This window comes from Canariomyces notabilis, assembly GCF_033297395.1.
Source record: "Canariomyces notabilis strain CBS 508.74 unplaced genomic scaffold N656scaffold_8, whole genome shotgun sequence".
Taxonomy (NCBI): Eukaryota; Fungi; Ascomycota; class Sordariomycetes; order Sordariales; family Chaetomiaceae; genus Canariomyces; species Canariomyces notabilis.
Window position 1 is genome coordinate 899,885 of NW_027041830.1, and position 25,528 is coordinate 925,412.

Sequence of the window (25,528 nt, forward strand, 5' to 3'; positions counted from 1 at the left end):
GTATCGGACAGTCTTAACTATAACCGTCACTCCGGCTTGAAGACGGCGCTGGTAAGGTAGATCTCCTCTGTCGAGTTGTTGGCAGCCGGAGGTGTCGAGGCCGGAGCCGAGCACAACGAAGAGCAAGACTGCTTCTCCTCCAGCTTGGATATCGGTACTGGCTTCCTAGGGGGCAAGCCTCTCAACACATCGTGGCTCATGGCGCGGTGAAGCTTTTTCCGCTCCATCTCTGGGCCAAATTCCTCCTTGGCGGGCGACTCGCGACCACCCATTTTGTTGATGGCGTTCTCCACGTCGGCTAGAAGAGTGTACACGTCGTTGTCGGCGTAAACTCGGATGGTTTCGGCACGACGCAGCGACGTTGCAGGTTCTGCTTCCTTCCCATCTGTGGAGGCTGCCTCTTCAAAGAGAGGTTGCTCGATGATGGTGGATGGAACCTGGGCGACCACCCGCTGTGGGGAAGGAGAGGCAGAAGAGTGAATTTGGTTGAAAGCCGTCTTCGTCGGGCTCCGAGGCGGCGTTGATATGTTGCCGGCATTAAGTGGGCGAGTGCCCATGGCTTGCTGCAGGGTCTCGCTGACGCCGATGACACCACCGCCGACTGGCGAAGTCAGAGTCGCCGCGGCAGCGACATGCTCGAGAAGCTTTTGCCGGACCCGTGTTCGGCGATTCTCGGCCTGCTCCAGTTTGTTGACCCACTCGTCTATTGAGGCATCCAGCTCCGCAAGAGCTTCCTCCTGCTTCAACATAGAGTCGGGGCTGAACTTGGCCGTGCGTGGAGAGCGGAGGTACTGGCAAATGCGAGTGTGCAGATTTCGCCTCCCTGCCCTGAGCGAGGTGTAGGTGCGTCGGAGATATTCGGTTCGCTCATCGAGTTGACGGAGTTCCTGAGGGAACAAATTAGCCCAGTCTGCCAATAGTGGTTGGAATACCAAGAATGCATACCCGTGAAAGATTGTCGACGTCTTCTTTCCTCAAGACTTCAAAGCGGGCAGCCTGCTGAAGAGCCTGCTTTTGCAATTCAACCACCTCTGACTGGCTCAGCATGTTTACCACCTCTGTTGCTTTCCAACCCTTGGGTAGTTGCACGAATGCTCGCCTTTCCGAGCTCTTGCTTCTCTTCGATTCGGCCCGCCGCGAGGGAGACGCGCCGACTACGTCGGATCGCTTCCGCGGCCGCCCTCTTTCCATGATACTTCCGGACTCCGATTGGTGTCTCCTGTGCCCAAGGGCGACGCCAGGAGTAGGTTCATTGTCCTCCGACATGGGCGAGACAGAGGGTTCGGGACTACAATCCTTGGGTGTATCAGGGACGGCGTAGTTTGCTGGTCTCTCCCATGGTTTGGGTGATTGCCGCGTCTCGATAGGGGCCGATACGGGGGTCGGTAACGTCGAAGCGGTCATGGCCGAGGTTGCTGCTGATCTGGGCGTCGTTAACGCGGCAGAAAGCGGCGTGAACGGTGTGCGTGAATGGGGAGAGTCGTCGGTCCTCGCAGAACGGATGGGGGCCTCGACAGGCGTGCCGCAGGACCGGAGTCGGGTGAGCGACATTTGCCGTGTCAGGCGGGGGACGGCCGAGTTAGTAGGAGGAATCACAAGCGGGGTCAGGCTCTTTGGGGACAGTGGCTGTCGAGCCTCATTTAGTGGCTTTGCTGATGACGAGTAGTCGGCCAGATTATGCGGTTTCCACGAGTTCCCAGGGGCACTGATAGAACGCTCATGAACTGGCGGCCGTCCAGGGATCGTAGCTAGCTTCTGTCAGCTACGGAAGTTCAGCACGAAACGGCATACCACGATTCAACGTACGCGAGTCCATAGCAACTTCCTGCACCGTTGTCATGGGCCCTAGGTCCGGCACGCTAATCTTCCGCCTGCGGATGAGGTTGTGCTCTTTGATTCGGATCCTCAAGCCTGTTCCAACAGTAGCCTTCTCGCCTTTCTCGCCGTTCTGTCCCAGGGCGTGAGCAAACGCCTGCCCGGGATCCAGTGCCTTCCCTGTGGCAGCGCCCGCTTGCCTGTCCCTTGGGAAGAGCTGGTATTTTCTCTCCGGCTGCTGCATCCTCCAAGCAAAAGGCTTCTCTCCTGAGGGGGACGCTCGACCTAGCTATGACGGTACGAGTAAGCTTCACCAGCAGCAAGACACGGGACATGAGCTGGGATGTTTAAGTGGTTGCATACCGACTCATCGGAATTCTGTGGGGAGAGGGCCTTTGGTATATAATAAAGGCTGACAGGCAACTCCTCAAGGTCAGAATCCGCCAGGCAATTGGCTATGTGAGCCATTTGGTGTGGACACAGGGCCGGGTCTGTGTAAGATGTATAGAGTCACTCGCCTAGGACCGGTCGATACATAGGCTAGTGGGTGTGGTGAGGATATATACCTAGGGGTTGTAAGTCCAGGTCAACCACTTGCCCCAAACCGGATAGCTGCCGTATGCAGGCCAGGTCAAGATGGATTCAGAGGCTCGAGGCCTGTTTACCAGGGGGCAAAGATCGAGGCCTGTATGACAGGGAAGTGTGAGAGTCAGAAGCAGGCACATGGCTCTGCAAAGTTCCTGTGGTGGACGGGCACAGTGTCCATGTCAAAGTTGTCGAACAGGGTGTGCGATAACAGGGAGTCGAATGCCCCTGGCTTTGACAAGTTTGCGCGGACCCATTCGGGGGATTCTTCAAAGGCACCCCGGGCGAGCCCCGGACACGAGGGTGCCGGGAGGAAGAGGAAACTCCAGACAAGGGATCTTTGTCCTCCCAGGTCCTCGCCCTTGTGTAAGTGGCGGAAGTTACTCGAAGGTCCAGCCTTGTCTGGAGGCGTTGCAGAGTACTCGGTGACCTGAGAGAGAGCTTGGGAGGGTGACAGGTACCTGGTGTGACAAGACCCAAGAGAGGAGACGAGTGAAACCGCTTTGGCCCCTTCGAGCCAAGTCCGAACCTTGTCTGGTACCCTGGTCGCCCGGTACGTACCGATCTAAGACGTGCAAGGGGACATCATGGATGCCCCATCCACAGAGCACGGGGCAGGACGGGGCTGGCGGCGTATCCAAGCCAGTCCCTATCGGGGCATCGCTGTCAAGGAGGAAGTGTATGATTCAACCGCCCCCCACACGTGGCCAATGGGTGCCGTCAGGCTAAATGGAGGGACGCTGATAGCTTACCTTGGTATGTATACATAACTGCCAGTTGAGGAGCTGTAGGCGGCGTTGAACGGCACCTTCGTTGACGCACAGCTATGGCTTCAGATGACTTGAATACGGTGCGGTAAAATGCAGGTAAGCCAGCTGAGCCAGCTGAACGTCTGTTACCAGTAGACGGCCGGGTCGGAGCGTCCTGAAGGTCAGACTTTGCGAGGCGATCCGCAACGGGAATTTGACAGTGTCACACGTGCTGGTCCACTCTGTGTTCAAGCTTGATGCTTTCTGAGCTTCTGTGAAAGCTCCCGTCGACAGGTCTTGCGTCACCCCAGATCGCGGCAGAAAGAGGACACTGGGCGGTTGGGGATGCAGGGCCCTGCATCAACCGCCAAACCCCGCAATCCACCAAGAGGCTCGAGAGCGGATAGACCGTAGACGATCAGAATTCCTGTCGCAACACTAGAACACTGCACTCACTAACGATCAGCCTGAGCACATCTTCAACAGCGTCGCAAGGTGCTGTGACGGCAACCCGCAGCCATACCCTCTTGAGTCTCCCGGTGCTTTTGGGGATTGGCATTGCGGGCATTGCTGTATATGTGGATATCCCAACTCGAGCACAGCGATCCAGAGGAGTGACATCGCGTTGGTCAATGCGATATCTCTTGCAGACAATGATTATCTGCAGTTGGATTCTGTGGGAACTGATTGGGGGACTGATAGGCTCGCACAGACACAGCGGTTTGCTCCGCGCATTGATGCATCACGAGCACTCGATCTGGACGATTTCGACGGACAACGACGACGGCGGTGGAGTGTATCTTTCGTCGTGTACATGTACGGTCATGATGCTGCCATCTCAGATAGCAATCTCCCACAACCGTTCAGTTGCCCAAATTTGCGCGACGGTTTACTGGAAAGAAGATGCTGGTATGCACAGGGTTGTCGTTGACGGAAATAGCAAGGTCGTTGTTCTTGACCCGTTCTGTTTGAAACGAATGATTTTTTTCCAGCCCTATCCAGCCATTTGCGCTACAGGCTAACGGCCCAGGAACCTTTGTTAGCTTTCCCTGTCAGTGGCTGATTCAGGCGACAGAATATCAGAACATGAGCCTCGTGGCAAAAGGACGAGATACGTAATCAATCTTATGATTGATCTTCAAGTCTTACTCGAACCCCTCATTATCCATATCTCTCATTCTTGTGTACTTGTTGAAGTCGATGGCAGAGTACCTAGGTACGTTTGTAGCTCCGTTCGTACTGGTACCGGCATTGCGTTCAAGGAAAACTTGAAGCTTGTCGTTGCCTAAAGACATTACATACCGTGTTAATTACGAAAAGCACAACTCAGACAGCGCAACGCAGTGGGCACTACAACATATACAGTGTATAGAAATATCTCTACTGTGTACGACAGACAGTGACACTGCACCCGCGACTGGTACTACTAGTAACTCACTGTAGTACTACCACACATTCCATGTAGCTGCCTCGTGACGAATTGACAGGCTTGGATTCCGTTTTACGTAGTAAATCGAGTGCGGAAGGCCCAGGTTCTATATTAGACAGTTTGGTCCATGGTGGACACTACATATGTGTACCTTAGTTGACTGCTTCCAGCTTGAGGTGGTTTTGTCCAACAGGCGTACGGAGGTATATGCGCGTGTAACTCTAGTACGGAGTATTACAGACGAGAATCAAAGCTACCGGGTCCCAGTCGACATCACGGTGCACAGCCTTTCCACAAAAAGAAAAGGAGAAAGACCAAGCCCTCGGTAACGTTAGTTCGACGTTAGTAGGTCAGGACCTCGGAGAGATAATGAATAAGGTTAGGTTTCCCGGAGACAGTGGATTTCTCCAGCGCAAGCGAGGTCACAACTGATGAAGTTAGGACTTACCCCTGTCAAGTGCAATTCTATCCAAATAAGCTTATCATCCAGTTGTTCATGCCAACTTCTACTGAAGTGACTGTCTGGTAGTATGTACATTACCTGTGTGAATGGGCGTTTCTCTTATAAACAAGTTGATATTTTACCATCAAAGACCTGGCACTCTTTAAGCGACCCATTTTGCACGCTGTAACATGTAATGTGATCAACGGCCCTCACCCGGTTTTGCCCGCCAGCTGTTGCTACGATAAACTGCCTAGTATATTCCCGTGCATGTCAATGTTGCATCCACTACCACCGCGCTGCAAGAGACAACTGTTTCGAGCTAGAGACTTCCGGCTTCAGGTCCGGGAGCATCGGCTTACCTAAGGTAAGTTACCACGCAGTCCTGTTCAGTACAGACAATACAGCACACCAACAACAGAATTTCGTTCCCTTCAACACAATGATGGTCAACTTTAGCTTGAGGATGATTTGATGACCGAAACTGCCGCTCTGCGCGGCAGTTGAAACCCATTGAGAGGAGTTTTGGTTAAGGCTTTATAGGGACGGAACCCATAGGGTCCTTCAATCACCGATGTACTGTACAGCACCGGTCATGTAGGTCGTCTTTGCTAAACGCGGTATCGACGGTCTGTGCTTGAGCTGCCTCCATCAACCACATGCGTCAAAGTTGGGACGAACGCTCTCTGCATTTGCAGCATGCAAGATGCAGCCATCGTACTACATGCTGTCCACTACACCTACCTACATATGTGCACGCAATCGACAAGCTGCAGCATTAGCCCAATGTAGTACCGATCACGCTCGACACAGATTCTGTTTTAGCAAGCATCGCCGCGCCGTCACCAGCATCTCGTAATTGATCAACAACGGTACTGTATCTTGAGGCCCTTAGCTTTGGGGGGATCTGCCCGATTCTCAAAAACTCCTCGAGTCCTCAGTAAGCGAAGCTTGTCCAAGCTGGACCCCAACGCTCAAAAGCTGGTTGTGGATCTTCAGAAAGCCGCGATCTCTCCGAGATCCCCAGGGATCTCGATCTTATGTCACCTGCTATAGGGCAAGGGGCCTTCTTACCGGTTCACCATACCAAAGGGTCGGAGCGCACAACTCACCCACCATCAACGTTTCTTGACGCTCAACGGCATTGCTGAGTTTGTAAGATACTGTTAGCTACCGGTGCTGCCCTCGGCCGTTGAGTATCTCGAACGAGATGTAGTCGAATGACTGTCATTCTTATACAATCCCAAAAGAGGTGCCGCCTACGGACTCTAACTAGTGTAGCCCGTTATCAGAAGGACGGCATACAGACTCGGCAGGTTTCTGTCACTTCGCTTTTCTTTTCCCCCAGGCGTCGTTGGGGACAAGAAAAGAAACAGCCAACACCACCCCCGCGCATCCATGAGAAACAGCAGGACACAAGAAACAAGCCACAAAGCTGGAGAGAAACGCATTGCCCAAAGTTGAGAAAACGGAACAACAGGAAGCCTATCTCTGACAAGGCATGCTCAAGTGCTCGTTTCAACACCTGGACGAGCGAACGCCTCTGATTCGCCAATTGCTCCCCGAAACAAGAGTCCTGCGAAACACGGACCTGCAGTACCTACCTTCGTAGCAACTCCCTTGCCCTCCCGTCCCCCACAAACGGGAAAAAGATTACCAGGAACGCGCAAAGGGATCACCACGGCACCAGGTGAGCGATGTTGATTGAGAAAATAGCTCGGCGCTCGATTGCGACGCTCGGGCGAGGCGGGAAGGGAGCCCACGATGCATGCGCCATCTCCACGGCAAGCTTGAACAAGCAAAAAAAGAAACGATGCAAGCACTTTAGCTTTCCCGTGCGGTTCCCGTCTCTAACACTACTCCAGGACCCGTGCCATCTACATACCATTTCCATAGACTCGTAGTTGATTGACAGTGATGGTGTGTAGCTAAGGATGAAATGGGATTCCCTAGCCTGTGCGTGTAGTTGGTGTGTTAGCGGGGAGCGATGCAAGCCCCCCTTAGCTGCGGGATATTGGATCTCTTTCTGAACAAGCCGAAATTGTAGCGCAGTCCGTCCGTTGTCCAGATTTGTTGACCATCGTACGATTTTGACGTTAAACGGTTGTAGCGATAGTGGGGGAAGGTGAGGGATATCGTTTCTGGCTTGTTGGAGCTTCTCCTCAGGAAGTGACGGTTAGACGATAGCAGGCCGTATTATAGGACATCGTGTAAGAGGGTCACTGTGATGAGAATAGGCAAGGGCCTGGGCCATAGACTCATAGCTTAGCTTATTAATTCGTTACAGTCAAACCTGCAATTAGCGATTGGGTCTGTCATGCCCAAGTTGATCGCTAATCCGAGGTTATCGCTAATCCTAGGTGACCCACTATTTTCCCAGAATGGAAGGAATGAAGCTCCCAGCAGTATACAATATAGCGGAAAGAGCTGTATTAGACCTATTACGCAACACCCAACATGCCTGCCTATGGTAAGGCCTCTATAGTTGTAAGAAAAGATGGAAATAAGGGTCTTTGAGGTAGAACAGGAGGAGCCTTTTGGCGGGGGAGGATGGGCGAGGACCACTCGAAAATAACGATATTACTGGGAATGTGACCCCTGTTTGTATGTATTACTAAGCAGAAGTTCAATCGCCTTACCGTTATAGCCAGGAATATCGAAATCCCATCCAAATAGCGATGGATCGCGATTTTCTATCGCTAATCCGAGGATATCGCTAATCCTCTGATCGCTAATTGCAGGTTTGACTGTAATTAACATACCTATCACGCAGTTTCTGGTATTGCTCTCACCGCCTTCATTGCCCAATACTCCATGGCGGGATGGCGTTATTTGTTGGGAGATCAATCCAGTGTTGGGTTCCGGTTAGGTACTAACTATGTAAGGCAAGGCAAGTCCTGACAACGACGGTAACCGTGATAGTGACGAGAGCTCGGGACCTGCAGCAATCCATCAGCCGTTATGAAGACTACATACCGTAGAAGCATCAGTAGGGCGCAGACACCAGAAATATCGCCGGCTTTTGGGCCTCGCTTGCGCGTATGCGTTCCGGAGTTCGCGCACAGGTGATGTTTGACTGCTTACACTGCAGGACTGCCTCTTTCTCCTCATCGTCTTGCTCAGTTGAGTTAGGCTGCATATGGGCTGTACATATGTGTTGGTTCGTGCAACTACGGTATACTGGTTAGCGCGTGGTAAGGAAACGGGGGACCAACGAAAGGAATGCCATCCCTCGCAACGGCCCGACAGAGCGGCGCAGCGACACCAGTGGATGCGGGGGAATAACCTCAGAGCCGGGGAAAAATGGAGATCTTGAACATACTTTCCCATCGATCAAGTCGTGTCCTGGAAACCTTATTTTGCAAGCCCGCAATGGATTCAATTCCGCTGCCGGCAGTAGTCGTTCGAATCTCGATCTCAGGTCGAAATAGCGTCAGAATCAACTGATGTCTTGGTGTTGTGGTCATAGAATCATTCTCTTCATGCTTCTATCGCAACCCTCCGCTGTTGGGGGCCCCCTGTGAGTGTTTAAGGGGGGGAAGGTGGCAGGGACCGGGTTTGCGGGATGATTTTCACCAAAAGCCCCGGCAGAGAAACATTCTTCGAATTTCATGCCAGAAACGCCCAACTGAGCCAATCCATATGTGAGCTACTATCAAGCGCACAATTCGTGATGTGTCGATAATCCCTTAACTGCTCTCTGTGTTATGTACGATACGTTGGCCAACACTATGTGATCTGCTAAGCCACCACGTTTTCAAAACGGGGCGACTCCGCCCGTCAGGCGTCCGAACGTGCATCACCAGGGTCACAGCGGGCGGGCCGGCTTCCTACAATGGTTCAAGCTAGGTACCTTAGACATTAGCGTCGCTGCCGGTGAAGAACTAAAGCCCTTGGTAACTAAATGCTATAAATTTATCTTTGGGAGTGTCCGAGCGGAAAAGGATGGCTTGAGGCGTGTGCTGTAAAAGTTGTTAGCATAGGTTCTTGGTTTATCCTTTCTGCGTGTACTGTACGTATGTGTAACTGTCGCGTGTGCTGAGGTGTAGTATTACAAACGCTACCTAGGCGATGTATGATCCAGATCCCGTCTGCCTGGCGCCGTATGACCCGCAACGCCGGAGTCGCTCTAATGCAGTGGGCAAGGTTCTCGAGACAACGCCTCCATTCAAGGTTGGATCTTGCTGAACCAAGCTCGCGGTGAGCTTGCCGAGCTAATACTAATTGTTAGGTATTAGGACGGCCTGGGATTGATCGCCATTCCCTCCGGCCTATTGTTTCAAACGTTTGGTGGTTTCGAGAGACAAAAACGAGCTTGTCATCTCCACCGTTCATTTCTTGACGGCAACTGTACTAATATTATCTTCGTCGGAAGACGATCTTATGAGATATCGTATAGCAGCGCACCCCGGATGAAGACTGCCGGCATTGCATTGATGGGATGAAAAGGCAATGGCTGCTGCAGACGCCGGGATGCAGTGCAGGCCCAGTCCCGGTGCCGGCTTTTAACAATGCTGCTGCTATTCGTCAACCGGCTGTGGTCCGGGTTTCGGTGCTCTTTGGCTGTTTCATCATGCATCGCTATGAGCTAGACAGAGAAACGCCCGAAATTGCACACAGGGGCCCTACCTGAGTTCGGAACTTGATCCGAGTTATGATCCGCTGATAGCATAGACGCATATAGTCGTCAATGTTTCACGGCCACGGGGCTCTGAATGTTTGGTTCGACGTTCTGTTACCAGAGCGGGGTTGTGGTAGTTGATGTTAGAGTCTGCCAGCATCTCTGGGGGCCTGCTAACCCATCTTAACAATGGTTTATCTCGGCGGGTTTCTATCGACAATAGGCCCTTGATCTCAAACCCCTTGATGGGAAAGGGCATTGATGGATACAGAGTACGCCGCACTCGACATCATCAGCCGTGATGACCGTCCCGCCTGGATCTCCGGCTCAAAATTTGCCCAATGCGTTTATCATTAGGCAAATTCCCCCAAAGACGTCGAGACTGTGCCAGTGTGGGATTAGGTGGACGATGAGAATCTGTGTAGGCGGAGCCTACGTAGTGTGTATGATGGAACGCTTGTTCCGGCGCTTAGAAGTCCTGTGTGTAGAGGGTTTGAGACCAAGCTGCCCTGAGAACACTTGCTGATGCAGAACACAAGCAGCACGGTCAACTTTGAGAGGTCCAACCAGCAGGATTTGTCAAGCAACCACATGTGAGAAGGTCAGCCGCAAAAGCCCAGTAGCCGTAGCCGCGATGTTTCACAGATTGACGCCCGCGTTTATGGTCGAACTGCCGTGACCGAAGCCCTGTTACCCAAACAAAGCCCTGGGGACGGCCTATGCCTGGTAAAGGACGGAGATTGCCCTCGGAGGAGCAAACTGTTTCGAGCTGAGCTGATCCGGCAGCTGAGACATCAGACGCTCCTGCAACGAAACCGACCTAAGCTAAGGGCTTCGGCCGTTCCTCGATACCTTCTATGCAGTCTGTTTGGCCGTCTTATGTTGCCTATGGCGTGCTGACAGGAATGTGTAACTTGTCGTCTGAAAATCGCGGGAGAAGCGGCACTCTCTGCCGTGTCTGCGGCGGCGGCGTCTGGGGTTGAAGGATCAGGTACTTGGTCGGCAACAAACACCCTCGACAGAGTTGGATGTCCAATGAACACGCTATTCAGGCCAGCACGTGCGAGGCAGTGGTAAAGCTGAGAGCAAGCTGTTGCAAAAGCAGTCCGACTTGAGCCTCCAGTGCTGTCCAGGGTGTGGTCGGTGATTATCCCGTCCGTCGTTGACGACGCCAGATGGACGCCTTGCCGCTCTCCGGGTTGAGGCACAGGAGACAAACACTAGCGCCAGGGCCCTTGAGATCCCGTATTTGAGTATTCCACTGCTATGCCAAGAACTTCAACACACCTGGTTGACATGAGTACATAGCAGTTACGTGGAGAAGCAGTGCACACCTACGAAGGTGAGTTTCAGCTTCTTCGAGAAACTTGGCACGCCATCGGCCAATCCAATTCCGTTGCCCGTCACCATCGGCCTGGTGCTGGGCAGCCAATCGAAAATCAGGAACCCGACTTCGGGACGCTGTGAAACATGTTTCGTATCGCCGGGACCTCGCATCAACACCCGCATCAACACGGGGATTAACGTTAACAATCGGCCCTAAACTTCCCTTGGAAAAACCAGAACATTGCTGTCAGGAGCTTGAAGGAGAGAAACGAAAAGAAATAATGGTCAGACGGACGAACATAATGTGATCGAGAAAGGTATGGCTTACATGGGCAGCTCAACTTCAGTTGTGAAAAGCTGAAGCAGTTGAACAAGTGAACAATGACCCGAGGTGGAATTAAGCTGGTACTTAACGTTATGTAATTTAGGTAGTCGTTACCTGTAACTATGTCATGTGATCTGTCACGGGCTGATAAAGCCAATCACGCCCCGGCCTATCAGTGTGCCTTATCAGATGAGCTGCTTGACCCTTCGACGAAGGAGGAAGGCGTGAAGAAGGAATGAGCACCTCTCGGGCATCAACTGCTGCGCGGAAGTGGGGTCCTAATGTGGAGTTTCTTTCGCCTTGGGAGGGCCAGGTCTGCTCGAGAAACAGCAAATTCAATTGCTAAGAACGCTGCGGCTGCAGCACATTCGCAACGTCGCTGGCTTGGTCTAACAAACTCAAGAATGGCGCCTGTCCGGGACCCGAATACACTGTCCAACTACGCCGAATGGCGCACCAAGCACACCACGGCCAACCTCAAGGTTGACTTCAAGCAGAAGTGTCTGCGCGGGTCTGTGGTTCTCGAGCTCGAGTCGCAGACGGACAGGACCAGCAAGGAAATCATCCTCGATTCCAGCTACCTGTCTCTGTCCTCCATCAGACTCAATTCGGTCGTGCCAGAATGGGAGGTAAAGGAACGCGTCGGGCCCAACGGCTCTCCGGTCCATATCTCTGTGCCCAATGGCGCTGCCAAAGGGGAAATGGTCAAGTTGGAGATTGAGCTGGCCACCACCGAGAAGTGCACCGCGCTCCAATGGCTCACCCCGGCTCAAACTAGCAACAAGAAAGCCCCTTTTATGTTCAGCCAGTGCCAGGCCATCCACGCGCGCTCTATATTTCCTTGCCAGGACACGCCAGATGTCAAAAGCACGTATGACTTTGTCATAACCAGCCCTCATGTTGTCATTGCCAGCGGCGTGCCGTTGCCGGCTTCTACAGAGGACGCAGGAGAAGACAAGATCTACAAGTTCCAGCAAAAAGTCCCAATCCCTTCATACCTATTCGCGCTGGCGTCCGGTGACATAGCCACAGCCCCTATTGGCAAGCGTTCTTGTGTCGCGACGGGCCCGATGGAGCTGGAGGCGTCACAATGGGAACTCAAGGATGACATGGACAAGTTTTTGGACGCCGCTGAGAAGATTGTATTCCCCTACAGATGGGGAGAGTACAACGTGCTTGTGCTCCCGCCAAGCTTCCCGTATGGAGGTTGGTGATTGAGCTTGATAAGTTCTACTCCAGGCGTCGCTAACACATACTCAGGCATGGAGAACCCCATCTTTACTTTTGCGACACCCACCATCATCAGCGGCGACAAGCAGAACATCGATGTCATAGCTCATGAGCTTGCCCATAGCTGGAGCGGTAACCTGGTAACGAGTTGCAGCTGGGAACACTTGTGAGTCTTGTCTGCGCCGCTGCGGTGTTGCGATCGTTCGTTTGCCTGCATAGAATACTAACCCCTGGGTATCTCAGCTGGTTGAACGAGGGGTGGACAATGTACCTGGAACGACGTATCCTGGCCTCTATTCACGGAAATGATGCTTACTTTGACTTTTCCGCCATCATAGGCTGGAACCACCTTGGTAAGTAGTAGCGTTGTGTCTACAACCGCTCCTTGGCTGATCACCACTGTTCAGAGGAAGCAATTGAGGAATATGGCGAGAACCACGAGTTCACAAAGTTGTGCATTAGCCACAAAGGCATCGATCCAGACGACGCATTCAGCACTGTACCCTACGAGAAAGGCTTCCACTTCATCTACTACCTCGATCGCCTCGTCGGCAGGGAGAACTTTGACAAGTTTATCCCCCACTACTTCGGCAAGTGGGCAAACAAGTCGCTCGATTCTTACGAGTTCAAGGACACGTTCCTCGAGTTCTTTAGCGCCCCTGAATATGCAGGGCTGAAGGATAAAATCTCGGAGATTGACTGGGAGGGTCGTTTCTTCAACACCGGTCTACCGCCGAAGCCCGAGTTTAACACGTCGCTTGTCGATACGTGCTACGAGCTAGCGGAGAAGTGGAAGCAAAAGGACTTCTCACCCAACCCGTCAGACATATCTTCGTGGACTGGCAACCAGGTACTCGTATTTCTGAATACCGTTCGGGATTCTGAAAAGCCCCTGACGGCGGAGCAATCGGTAAGTTTGTCGGTGACAGGAGAGAGTCCCCTCATATGCCTTTTGGTTTGCTTGCGCTTACCCCACCATAGCAACTTCTTGGAAAGGTATACGGTCTTTTGGGCTCTAAGAACGCCGAACTCAAGACGGCATACTTCCAAATCGCAATGGCTGCCAAAGATAGCAGCGCCTACCCGGCTGTGGCAGAGTTACTCGGGCAGGTCGGGCGCATGAAATTTGTCCGCCCCCTATTCCGTAGCTTGAACAAGGTTGATCACGAACTCGCCGTTAAGACGTTTGAGGCGAACCGCGAGTTCTACCACCCTATCTGCCGTCAGTTGGTCGAAAAGGACTTGGGCCTCGCTGCGGCGGGACCATCGTCCTGACAGGACGGTTTCATGGATCTAGTTGGCAAAGTGCAACACTGATAGATGTCACATCAGACACAGCGGCCCAGAATATCCAGATCTTGTTTTGGTTCTTAGTGGGTGCCGTATAGCGTTGTCTTGAGGATCGACTCGATTTTGGTTCGATCGCGAGTCTTCTAAGTGAAAGGATTGAAATGCTCGCATCATCTCAATAGCTCGTGAAAAGGGGAAATGGGAGATGAGGAAATGTAATAACTGAACCGCGAACTTGGTGTTGCACTTATTACCTAGTACACTACAGCCCTGAAATACCGTAATGTATATACAGGACATTGAAATACATAACGTACTCTGTACAGTACCATCGTAAGTAGGGAGTTTGACACTCGTTAGACCCTGACAGTGGAGTTCCTGGCGGGCCGACTTAAGACATTGCCAGACCTTGACAGGCCTTGGCAGTCCCCAAAAGTGGGGTACTGTCAAGGTCTGACGAGTGTCAAACTCCCTACTTACGATGGTAATTCAATTACCGGTACACTATACCCAGCATTGTGACTTGACACGTGAAGCTCACTGCTCGGCGGGCTAGGCCCAATAGGCTGTCGTTCCTTCTCTCGCCCGACCCTGGTCATGCCCCAATTAGCTATGTAGCCGTGTCGTAAATTTTAGCGTTATGCAAGGACACAGCGGACGGGGCTCCTGTCCACGGGTTTAGTTGCGCGCCTCGCGTCCCTGAAATTTGTTGACACGGAGACGTAAGGTAGCGATTCAGAAATCCTCTGCATTCATGATTGGACTTGCAACGCCCCTTTGGTAACCGACGTCGCCAACGCCAGAAGCTCTGCCAGCTGCGCAACCGCAAACGCAACGACACTCTCTGACTGACCAACGACAAAACAAATCCCTTTTCCTGGCAGGCCACGACAGATTCCCCAGATAGTATATGCAGGCCTGCCCTGGTGACGCCTCAGCGAACCTGAACGCACTTGACCTCGGTCGATGCAGGGTCCTCCCCGCCCTCCCCCGCAGACCTACTTGGATTAACACGACCAACTGGGCCAAACACGACGGGGACTCAACGGCTTCTGATATTCGGTCGACGCGGTCTTCGCGAAGGGAGGATGCGTGCGGATGCTGTCTCTTGGGCTGGGAACTGCATGCTGGGAAATTCGCCACTGTACCAAAATTCCTAAGGCTAGGACTCTTCCTGTCGGCTTCCCCGTTGTCGCTCAACCCGGTTGAGCCTCTGACGCGACTTCGCCGGTTCCCGACTCCACCAACCGCTCCGGCTGTCTCTGTCAAGCCGCAATCATGGCGCCCGGCGCGCCGGCCCCCGGCGGGGGAGGAAATATCAAGGTCGTGGTCAGAGTGCGTCCTTTCAACGGGAGAGGTGAGCCATCTGTTTACCGTTGGTGGTGAGCATGCTTGCGCAACGAGAGACTGAGTCGAAACTATAATCACAGAACACGACCGAGGCGCAACATGTATCGTGGAAATGAAAGACAACCAAACGATCCTGACCCCGCCGCCGGATGCTGCTGGAGGGAAAGGGGCCAAGGACCATGGACCAAAAGTCTTCGCCTTCGACAAGTCATACTGGTCCTTCGACAAGAACGCGCCGAACTATGCCGGACAAGAGCATCTCTTCCAGGACCTCGGTAAACCGTTGCTTGACAATGCCTTTCAAGGGTACAACAATTGTATCTTTGCCTATGGCCAGACGGGCTCAGGGAAGTCCTACTCGATGATGGGTTATGGCAAGGATGCAGGTATCATTCCAAACATCTGCCAGGATATGTTTAGGAGAATCAACGAGATGCAACAAGACAAGAACTTGCGCTGCACCGTCGAAGTGTCGTACCTAGAAATCTACAATGAGCGGGTCCGCGACCTGCTGAACCCGGCCAACAAAGGAAACCTCAAGGTTCGAGAACATCCGTCCACAGGCCCGTACGTGGAGGATCTTGCGAAGCTGGTAGTGGGGAGTTTCCAGGAGATTGAGCACCTGATGGACGAGGGCAACAAGGCGAGAACCGTGGCGGCAACCAACATGAACGAGACGTCAAGCCGTAGCCACGCCGTCTTCACCCTCATGCTGACACAGAAACGCTTCGATCCCGAGACCAAAATGGAGATGGAGAAGGCGGCAAAGATTAGTCTCGTTGATCTTGCGGGTTCAGAAAGAGCAACCTCCACAGGAGCGACTGGGGCCCGCCTCAAGGAAGGCGCTGAGATCAACCGATCTCTCTCCACGCTTGGTCGTGTGATTGCAGCATTGGCAGACCTGTCCACTGGCAAGAAGAAGAAGGGCGCGGCAGGCCAGGTTCCTTACCGAGACAGCGTGCTCACCTGGCTGCTCAAGGATTCGCTTGGAGGAAACAGTATGACGGCCATGATTGCTGCCATCAGCCCGGCGGACATCAACTACGACGAAACACTCAGCACGCTCCGGTACGCCGACTCTGCGAAACGGATCAAGAACCACGCAGTCATCAACGAAGACGCCAACGCACGCATGATCCGTGAACTAAAGGAGGAGTTGGCTCTCTTGCGGAGCAAGCTAAGCGGCGGAGGAGGAGTTGGCGGTGCACCAGTCCCGATCGAGGAGGTATATGCGGAAGGAACACCTTTGGAGAAGCAGATTGTCAGCATTACGCAGCCGGATGGCACCGTAAAGAAGGTCTCAAAGGCCGAGATTGCAGAGCAGTTGAATCAGAGCGAGAAGCTTCTCCAAGATCTCAACCAAACCTGGGAGCAGAAGCTGGCCAAGACGGAGGAGATCCACAAGGAGCGTGAGGCTGCGCTAGAAGAATTAGGAATCAGCATTGAGAAGGGCTTCATTGGGATGTCGACACCAAAGAAAATGCCCCATTTGGTCAATCTTTCAGACGACCCCCTGCTCGCGGAATGCCTGGTTTATAACCTCAAACCCGGATCTACAACGGTTGGCAATGTCGAGTCAAATGCGGACCACCAGGCCAACATACGCCTGAACGGTTCCAAGATCCTCCACGAACACTGTGTCTTCGAGAATGCCCCGGATGGGACGGTAATGCTCATTCCGAAGGAAGGTGCCGCTGTCATGGTGAACGGAAAACGCATCACGGGGCCGACACGTTTGCACTCGGGCTACCGCATTATCCTCGGCGACTTCCACATTTTCAGATTCAACCATCCCATGGAGGCACGTGCCGAACGCGCGGAGCGGGCAGAGCAGAGTCTCCTACGGCAATCTATCACAGCAAGCCAGTTGCAAGCGCTAGAGAAGACATCTCCCTCACCGAGCCCAAGACTGGGGCATGATCGGAGCTACAGCACAGCCATCTCGGAATTCAGCGACAGCCGCCCAGACTCACCCGCAACGTTCCAACGCAACGCGAAGGAGTCTGATTGGTCATTTGCGCGTAGAGAAGCCGCGCCCGCCATTCTGGGGACGGACCAGAACTTTGCAAATCTGACTGACGAAGAGCTCAATGCTCTGTTTGAAGATGTCCAGCGCGCCCGCGCAGAACGGGTGAATGTCCGTGAGGGTGACGAAGACATGGAGTCGCTGGCGTCGTACCCGATCAGGGAGAAGTACATGTCGACGGGTACCATTGACAACTTCTCGCTCGATACCGCTTTGACCATGCCATCGACGCCGAAGCAGGGCGAGACCGAGGAAAAGTTGCGCGAGATTCGCGAGGATATGCAGAACCAGCTGGAGAAACAGAAAGACGAGTACAGGGATCAGCTAAAGAGCGCCGAGGCGGCAAATGTTGAGGTCGAGGAAATCAAAAAGGAGAAGGCAAGGATGGAGGAGACGCTTATTCAACTCAAGGCCGACATGCAGAAGCAGCTCGACGTCCAGCGCCGCGAATTTGAGGCGAAAATCGAAAAATTGGATCCGCTCAAACGGCCAAAGGCCAAGCCGAAGTTGTCACCTGAGGAAATTGAGCGCGCAAAGGGGGTCGTCAAGCACTGGAGAAGTCGACGTTACGTGCAAATGGCCGAAGCTGTCTTGCAACACGCCGCAACGCTAAAAGAGGCCCAGATCATGAGCCACGAGCTGGATGAACACGTCGTCTTCCAGTTCACCGTAGTTGATGTCGGCCACGTCTTGTGCTCGTCCTACGATATGGTCCTTAACGGGCTGCCGGGCGAAGGAGAGGACATTCCGCTCGAGGAGGCGCCGAAGCCGTGCATTGGTGTCCGTGTTGTGGACTACAAGCACGGGGTTGTCCATCTATGGAGTATCGAGAAGCTCCACGATCGGGTCAGACAGATGCGGCAGATGTACCAATATCTTGACCAGCCGGAGTATGCCCAACACCTGAGCCTCGGCAACCCTTTCACTGAGACGTGCATGCCGCAGTATACTCTAGTTGGGGAAGTCGACGTTCCCTTGAAGGCGGTATTTGCGAGTCGGGTCCAGGACTTCACGCTCGATGTCTTCTCCCCTCACACATCGCAGGCGATTGGCATCATCAAGCTCGCGCTGGAACCGTCCAGCGCTCGAGCTCCGCCAAACACGCTCAAGTTCAACATTGTCATGCACGAGATGGTCGGATTCGCGGAGCGGGAGGGTACCGAGGTACATGCGCAGCTTTTCATTCCTGGTATCTCTGAGGATGGAATTACCACCACGCAGATGATCAAAGACTTTGACGAGGGCCCGATCCGGTTTGAGAGCGTTCATAGTATGAGTGTTCCGCTCTCCGCGCCGCCGGAGACTACACTGAGGGTAGCGATATTCGCCAAGGTATCGGCTATGCACCTTGACAAGCTCCTCAGCTGGGACGACATGAGAGATGCGGTGCCCATATCTCAGGGCAAGCCCAAAGGCGCAAGGATCAGCGAATCGCACTTCTTTACCGAGGAAAAGCACGACTTACTCGCGCGCGTGCAGATTCTCGAGATGAACGAAGAGGGTGACTATGTCCCTGTCGAGGTCACTCAAACCAGCGAGCTCGACAGCGGCACGTTCCAGCTGCATCAAGGCCTGCAGAGGCGCATCGCCATCAATCTCACTCATAGTTCGGGAGATGCGCTGCCGTGGGATGGTGTCACGTCGATGCGAGCGGGCAAGATCCAGCTCCTAGACAGCGCAGGCAAATCGCCCGACATGGGCTCCGCTAGTCCTGAACTGCCACTGAAGCTGTCATCCCAACCCGTGTTTCGGACAAACGCGAACGGCACCCGAAGTGTTGCTATTGTAGGACAATGGGATTCGAGTCTCCACAACTCGCTGCTGCTGGACCGGGTGACTGCCGACAAGTATCGGGTTCAAATGACAATCTCATGGGAGGTTACATCCGAAAAACTCGCCGAGCCGATGAAGTTCTCGATGAACGTCTGCTGCCAGATCCTGTCTCGGAATTTTGTCCGGCAGACGTCGGTGTTCTCGGCGCTCTGGCAGCACCTTCGGATTGTCCACTCGGCGACGGGCATCTTCACGCTGCAAATGCGGCCCGCGCCCATCAAGCGGGTGGGTGATCTGTGGCGGATGAACAGCCAGCATGACTATGTTAAGGGGGAGGAAAGCCTAGCTGCCTGGACGCCGCGTGGAGTCTCGCTAGTGGCTGATTATATCAGTTCAAGGAAAAGGAGGCGGATGATGACCGAGATTGCTGCTATGCAGATCTTCTTGAAGAAGATCGGCTTCCGAGGCACAAAGGACGAATCCCACAACGTCGACGGAGCCGAAGATATAGACATTCCGCCCCCTATAAACAGTGATGCTGACTCTATTGCCGAGCTTCTCAAGGACACCCCCGAGCCATCCGAAACCTCATCTCCTGACGCATCCCAGGCTATCGAAAACGGAGACACCACTCAACAGCAAGACGAAGAGTCCCAACCCTCAACACCAGAAGAAACAAAGCCAGAGCCGGAGTACATAGACTCCCAAGCCAGCCTCCTCAATCGCGCCCTAACACTTTGGCGGCGTTACCCGGACCCTATCCTTAAGCTCCTCAGCCCAGCCAACACCGACCCTCCGGAAGACGGAGCGGTCGACAGCGCCGACTCGCCGGTACCCGCGCCCGGCTTTGTGGCCACGGTCGTGCGGGTGCCCAAGAATCCGAGCGTGCTCAAGGGTGGCTATCTCCTGGTACCCAACAGCGACTCGACGCGGTGGGTGAAGCGCTTTGTCGAGCTGCGCCGGCCGTACCTGCACATCCACAGCGTCGGCAACGGCGAGGAGATTGCCATTGCCAGCTTGCGCAACTCTAGGGTCGACAGCCAGCCGGGAATCCTGGGGCTGTTGAATCCCGCCGGCGACGGTCCCGGATACGGGTACGGTCATCACCAGTATGACGGGGACGGCGCTGACGGGAACGGGAACGGGAACGGGAACACGAACGGAAATGGAAGCGAAAACTCCAAGTATAACAGTCCTCGGCGGGCCACCTCGCCTGCCCCGGGCGCGGCGGGCCTGATTGCCTCCCTTTGGCCGGGCGGGAGCGGTGGAGGCAGCAGTGGTAGCGGCACTAGCACGCCCAATCCTGGTTCGGGTGCCCACGCTAATGGAGGAGCAGGAAGTAGTGGTGGTGGTGGTGGTGGTGGTGGTGGTGGTGGGATTACCAGGTTAAGCGAACGACTCCAGGCCGGCGTGTTTGCTGTCTACGGGACGGACAATACCTGGCTCTTTGCGGCGCGCAGCGAGCGGGAAAAGATGGACTGGGTGTCAAAAATCGACCAGAGCTTTGCCATGGGCAGCGGCAGCGTGAGCGGTGCCGGGAGCGCGAGCGCCAGTGGAGCCGTCAGCCCGAATCCAAGGGTTGGACGATGGTAAGGGTTTGGTTAGGCTGGAGGAGGAAGAGATATGTTTGGATGGGTCGGGTGGATGCGTGGGTGGGTGGGTGACTGGATAGACAGAGAGGCGGGAACGGATTGCATAATACGTACGGGGCGGAGGGGGGTGGGTGGATGGACGGATAGAAGGGACAGATCCAGGTCGATACTTGCTTCATTTTCAGGAATACCCCAGGGAGCCTTTTGTTTCCTCTCTTTTATTTAAACAAGTTTCTTTGTTTCTTTCCAAGTCACTGCTAGCGAGAGAGGATACGAGTGCATGAGGTTTCATGGACAGCTTACTCGGATTCCCGTTCCTTTGTTGTGTTGTGGTATTTGCTTGATAGAGAGGACTGGAGTTTGGAGTGAAGACTGATGATGAGCTTTCGTGAGTTGCGGTATTAGCTTTCTGTTGTAGTGATATGTGTGATGTTTCTATCCCCTTGGGCTACGACGGCGGAGAGGGAGGGAATTATATGAAGATCTAGGAATGTCCATTGTACATATACATACATGCCATGGAGGTATTCGGTTTGGTTGACGCACTCTAGTCAAGATTGGAGGTGAATGTTCCCCTAGATCTGACATCTATTAAACCCAGCCATTACTAGTTACCACTAGTCCAGACCGTCACGAGCAAAGGAGCAGACCAAACAAACCCATTACGATACCCTTCCTGCCAGATTAGCTCTCTAATCCCCGGCCCTTGAAAATGAGCCAATCCCCCCTCCATCTACCAGATTACCGAACAATCAACAACCCCAAGCCATCTCGATTCCACCCCTCCCCAAAGCCGGGTCATCACCCGTCACGAAGCCAACCTCGCCCGACCCGCCCAGCTCGAACCGAAACGTCATGGTCTCGCGGCAGGTAAATGAGTTGATGACTGTCGGCTCGCCGCCGATCGGCAACTCGGCGAAGCGCGCGTAGCCGACCAGGGCGCCGGCGGCGGGGCCGTCGACGGCGTAGATGCTCATGGGCAGCGGGGGACCGCCGGCCTCAACGCTCGAGTCGTACACCTCCCAGTGCGGCGGAAAACGCACCCGCAGCGTGCAGCTGTGCGCCTCGGGCGGGAGGGAAAAGGACACGGTTTGCGTCGACTTCAGCTGCAGGTCCGGCCGGTTGAACACGTTGATCCGCGCCGTGAATGGCGGGGGGTATGAGTACCGGCAGGTGTCGTCACGCTGGGCCATGGTGGTTGTCGGAAGAGGCACAGAGAGTGGCAGAGCGGTGGTGATCTGGCCGAAGGTGACTAGCTGGACCAGGAGGAGGAGCAGGCGGAAGGGGAGGGTCGATGTGGGGGTGATAAGGGACCGCATGGCTTTGATTCTGATGTTGACGCCTATGGCTGGGCGGCGGAGGAGTAGGACGGAGACGGGGCGTCAGGCCAGACAGCCGGTAAGGATTAGGACAATAACGGAGCGTCCTGTCAACAACTGGTAATGAGGTTGTCGATGCTACCTCTACCACTGACTGCTTCGCAGTACTATTGCTGCGGCCGGTGGCGTGAAAGATGTTGATGATATAATGACGGGATGATCATGAGAGGTAGCAATGTCTTTGGCAGGAGGGACATGGCAGTCTTTATAGACGGAAGGGCCTACCCCGTCGATGACGGTGGCTTCCTAGGCCTCTCTTTCATGACCACACCTTCCTCCCGAGACGGAGAGCAAAAAGTGGGCTAGGGCCCGAACCAGAGTCCTGCATCACAGAGGGGTCATGCTCACCGAACATTAGTACGCGCGGGCGATGGCAATGGGCTTGTCAACGACTGCCACTGTCCATCAAGCAAGACAGGAGGGAGTGGCCGATATCCGGTGCCCGCACCTGCCTGCCTGGGATGCAGCACAATATAAAATCTGCGAGTAGCATTCTCGCACAGGGTACTCTGCCTGTAGATTTTCGAAGCCCAATTGAACACGAGCTTCTTGGGTGCCTCATCCAGGTGGAATTCGAAAAGCGGGCACTGCACTGACGACTCTCGACAAGCTACAAGCTGGAAGCGTAGGGACTGTCGAGACTGTCAATCCCAACGAGCCCCGAACTACTAGGCAGGTCTCGTTGAATGAGGCAGTGCCAACACTCTAAAGGGTCTTGGCCGAGAAATTTGATGACGGGATGGTGCAACGGTGCAACCACCCGTATGTAGCTGCAACGTAACGTTAGTATGGGAATATACTACCTATACGCTGGATAAAGACATTCTTACCCGACAAGTAAACAAACAAGTATAGACACAGTAACGGACGCCAGTGTACAAACTTTGGTATTTTTGGCTCCGGTCGCGGTAGCATGAGGCAGTGCAGTGTGCAGTGCACTCGTCGAGATGTCCTTCCACTGTAGTGAAGAGACCTGCACAATACAGTCGGGTACTGTCATTAAAGGACGAGGTTCATCTACCTCTGGTCTCTCACAGCTTGTAAGTTGTAACCGTCCTAACTTCAGTGAGAGCTGATACTGGTTCGGGATGGGAGCTGAAAGTCTGCTCCCGCTCTGCCGTTTCTGTAGCCCAGTTTCTGCTCCCAAAATCAACAACTCAATTGGCTGGATGGCCGAGCGGTCTAAGGCGGTAGACTCAAGAAATCTGCTTTCTTTCCCACAGAAATGTGGGGTGGTGTTCTACTCTCGAAAGAGGCGCGCGTTCGAATCGCGCTCCAGTCAAATACTTTTTCCATTCCAAATCTAGTAAGACCCCTATCTGCTCTGTGTTGACAGTAGCGAAGTTGGCCAACTCTTTTTTGCTCTCCCACCCATGGTGACCCCCTTCTGTAGAGCCCCCGTTGTGATATTCCGACTGCAGTACAAGAGCCTCGTCTCCCGGTCAACCGCTCGATGGTGTTGATGATGCTGAGTGCAAGCAGTGAAAGGGAGGGCTACTGACTGTGGGCCGATGGTACCCAGCACAGTAATCAGCTGCAATGTTCCACTATTTCTGGTGCATGGAGAGCGTTTCCTGCTTCAGGGATTCAAGGCGTCATTGACACAAGCACTCTTTTGGTCTTCCACTCTTCTTCAGTGTTTGGATGAACTGAAATCACGAACTATGTATGCACTGTAACTCCTGCATTGTGCCAATACATAGCAAGTAGCACCTGATCAAATTTCCCTACCCAACACTTCTAGTTTCTTATCCTACGACGTTGCACAGCAGACCGCCAAAATGACGGGAACGGCCAACCCCAACACCGGCGCCGATGAGAACACCGAGCTCAGCGAGCAGTATGAGACGCCAATGGGCCTTGCCCACACGACCATGCAGGCTCTCAAGGACCGTATCAAACTGCACTATGACCTGGCCAGCGACTACTACCTGAACCTCTGGTATGTTGTTTTGTTCAATTTTCTGTTCCGGCATCCAACTCCATCTTCATCCGAACCGCGCGCTGGAACAGGAGAAAATCACAAAATAAAGGGGCGAACACATTCACCACGGCTACTGGCCTACCGAGGAGTCTAAAGCAATTGAGACCAAAGAAGCTGCCCAGCTGAACCTGATCCGTCTCCTCCTCGACGTTTCCCATCTCACCCCGGAGACCACCACCGGCCCGCTCCGAATCCTGGACGTGGGCTGCGGAATAGGCGGCACCTCCCGTTACCTCGCGTCCACGGCCCTGCCCAACTGCGCCGTAACCGGCATCACCATCTCGGGCAAGCAGGTGCAGATCGCAACCAGGCTGAGCAAAGCCGCCTCCTCTTCCTCGTCCTCCAGTCCTTCTCCTTCATCGCCCGAAGGATTGCAGCAGCAAAACGGCCATCGGGATGATAAAGACGAGGCCGGTTTCATCCCCCTTGGCTCGCAAGGCGGCAAAGTGCGCTTCATCGAGCTCGACGCCGAGAAGATGGGCGAGTACTTTGGATCTGACCCGTCATCCTCATCCTCGTCCTCATCTTCCTCGCCCGCCGTAAATCATAATAACGACAATGACAACGGCAAATTCGACGTTGTCTGGATCTCCGAAGCCCTGAGCCACTTCCCCAACAAGGCTCTCTTCTTTCGGAACGCGCACGCGCTGCTCCGCCCCGGGGGCAAGCTGGTGCTGGCCGACTGGTTCAAGGCCGAGGGGCTTGACGAGGCTCAGTTTGCGGCAGACATCAAGCCTATTGAGGGTGAGCCTTCCCGATTGAAGTTTTTTTTTTATATCCCAGACTCTCTATACCAAATTGTGGGGATTGGTCGCTGATAACAAGGGTTGTACTAGATGGGATGCTCCTCCCGCCGCTGTGCACGCAGCAGGGCTATGTTGACTTGGCGAGGGATGCCGGGTTCGACGTGCTGAGTGCCCCAAAGGACATCAGCAAGGACGTGAGCAAGACTTGGTATGTTGCTTGTTGCCCTCGGGAACTCCCATCTGGTACCGTCGAGTGATTGCTGATGATCCCCTAGGGACATTTCCTGGTCTCTCGTACAGAATCCCTCGCTCTGGGCATTTGCCTTTAGCCAGGGGAGAGACGGCATCGCGTTTCTGCAGGCATTCCGCGCCATGAGGAGAGGCTACGCAAACGGTAGCTTTCGATACGCAGTCATATCATTCGTGAAGCCATGAAGAGAGCCACTGCCACGCCTGGGAATTACTTTTGCTAGATAGACCTGCCCTTGAGTGCGCCCTATAGACAGGAACGCTGTTCTCTAATCTCTCTTATTGCACACGAAAAGCCCGGGAAACCCGCTCCGCCCAAACCGCACCTAACAAACGCCTCGTGACCGACCCGGGTATCGTTATCGTTACAACAGGTCATTAAAATAGAAAGACCTCCGGCGAATGCCAAACCGAGCTTAACCATGCCCCTATGTCCTATCCCATCAGCCCTCTCAAGCTAGCAAGCGCCTCTTAATAGGCGCGGGGAGCGGTTTGCCGTTGAGCATATCGCGCTCTTTGAGAAGCGAAGCCTTGCCGATTGCTTGGATCTTGTCTAGCAGATGACTATAGTATCTATTAGCATTGGTCAAGTCGAAGACTTGGTGCATGCTGGAGTT

General features: G+C 53.9%; 8 protein-coding genes and 1 non-coding gene across 9 annotated transcripts; 5 read left to right on the top strand and 4 right to left on the bottom strand.

Moving 5' to 3' along the window:
* Positions 1 to 26: 26 nt before the first annotated feature.
* Positions 27 to 2,283, bottom strand: N656DRAFT_767942 (uncharacterized protein; the record flags this gene model as incomplete). Its single annotated transcript, XM_064813589.1, has 4 exons — positions 27 to 887; positions 946 to 1,724; positions 1,807 to 2,104; positions 2,179 to 2,283. The coding sequence occupies 4 exons, from the start codon at positions 2,281 to 2,283 to the stop codon at positions 27 to 29; spliced, it is 2,043 nt and encodes a 680-aa protein (XP_064671202.1).
* Positions 2,284 to 3,530: 1,247 nt separating this feature from the next.
* N656DRAFT_778436 (uncharacterized protein) lies at positions 3,531 to 4,310 on the top strand. The gene has a single exon (XM_064815008.1). The coding sequence runs from the start codon at positions 3,782 to 3,784 to the stop codon at positions 4,169 to 4,171; it is 390 nt and encodes a 129-aa protein (XP_064671203.1). The 5' UTR covers positions 3,531 to 3,781; the 3' UTR covers positions 4,172 to 4,310.
* A 3,579-nt stretch (positions 4,311 to 7,889) lies between these two features.
* N656DRAFT_778439 (uncharacterized protein) lies at positions 7,890 to 8,182 on the bottom strand (the record flags this gene model as incomplete). The annotated part of the gene is made up of 2 exons (XM_064815009.1): positions 8,021 to 8,182; positions 7,890 to 7,957 (listed from the first exon to the last, which is right to left on the bottom strand). Coding segments are annotated over exons 1-2 (200 nt in total), but the record flags the coding sequence as incomplete, so codon positions are not given.
* A 3,514-nt stretch (positions 8,183 to 11,696) lies between these two features.
* N656DRAFT_767943 (leukotriene A-4 hydrol) lies at positions 11,697 to 13,797 on the top strand (the record flags this gene model as incomplete). Its single annotated transcript, XM_064813590.1, has 5 exons — positions 11,697 to 12,498; positions 12,553 to 12,688; positions 12,766 to 12,875; positions 12,930 to 13,432; positions 13,504 to 13,797. 5 exons carry the CDS (start codon positions 11,697 to 11,699, stop codon positions 13,795 to 13,797), a joined length of 1,845 nt encoding a protein of 614 aa, XP_064671205.1.
* A 1,293-nt stretch (positions 13,798 to 15,090) lies between these two features.
* N656DRAFT_797494 (kinesin-domain-containing protein) lies at positions 15,091 to 20,554 on the top strand (the record flags this gene model as incomplete). The annotated part of the gene is made up of 2 exons (XM_064817645.1): positions 15,091 to 15,169; positions 15,243 to 20,554. 2 exons carry the CDS (start codon positions 15,091 to 15,093, stop codon positions 20,552 to 20,554), a joined length of 5,391 nt encoding a protein of 1,796 aa, XP_064671206.1.
* A 751-nt stretch (positions 20,555 to 21,305) lies between these two features.
* Positions 21,306 to 21,872, bottom strand: N656DRAFT_797495 (uncharacterized protein; the record flags this gene model as incomplete). Its single annotated transcript, XM_064817646.1, has 1 exon — positions 21,306 to 21,872. The coding sequence occupies one exon, from the start codon at positions 21,870 to 21,872 to the stop codon at positions 21,306 to 21,308; it is 567 nt and encodes a 188-aa protein (XP_064671207.1).
* A 1,223-nt stretch (positions 21,873 to 23,095) lies between these two features.
* Positions 23,096 to 23,214, top strand: N656DRAFT_t60. Its single transcript has one exon. It is a non-coding gene; the product is annotated as a tRNA-Leu (tRNA).
* Positions 23,215 to 23,757: 543 nt separating this feature from the next.
* N656DRAFT_778445 (S-adenosyl-L-methionine-dependent methyltransferase) lies at positions 23,758 to 25,445 on the top strand. Its single transcript, XM_064815010.1, has 4 exons — positions 23,758 to 23,874; positions 23,966 to 24,660; positions 24,753 to 24,870; positions 24,938 to 25,445. Exons 1-4 carry the CDS (start codon positions 23,786 to 23,788, stop codon positions 25,095 to 25,097), a joined length of 1,062 nt encoding a protein of 353 aa, XP_064671208.1. The 5' UTR covers positions 23,758 to 23,785; the 3' UTR covers positions 25,098 to 25,445.
* Positions 25,364 to 25,519, bottom strand: N656DRAFT_778447 (uncharacterized protein; the record flags this gene model as incomplete). The annotated part of the gene is made up of 1 exon (XM_064815011.1): positions 25,364 to 25,519. The coding sequence occupies one exon, from the start codon at positions 25,517 to 25,519 to the stop codon at positions 25,364 to 25,366; it is 156 nt and encodes a 51-aa protein (XP_064671209.1).
* Between the last annotated feature and the right edge of the window lie 9 nt (positions 25,520 to 25,528).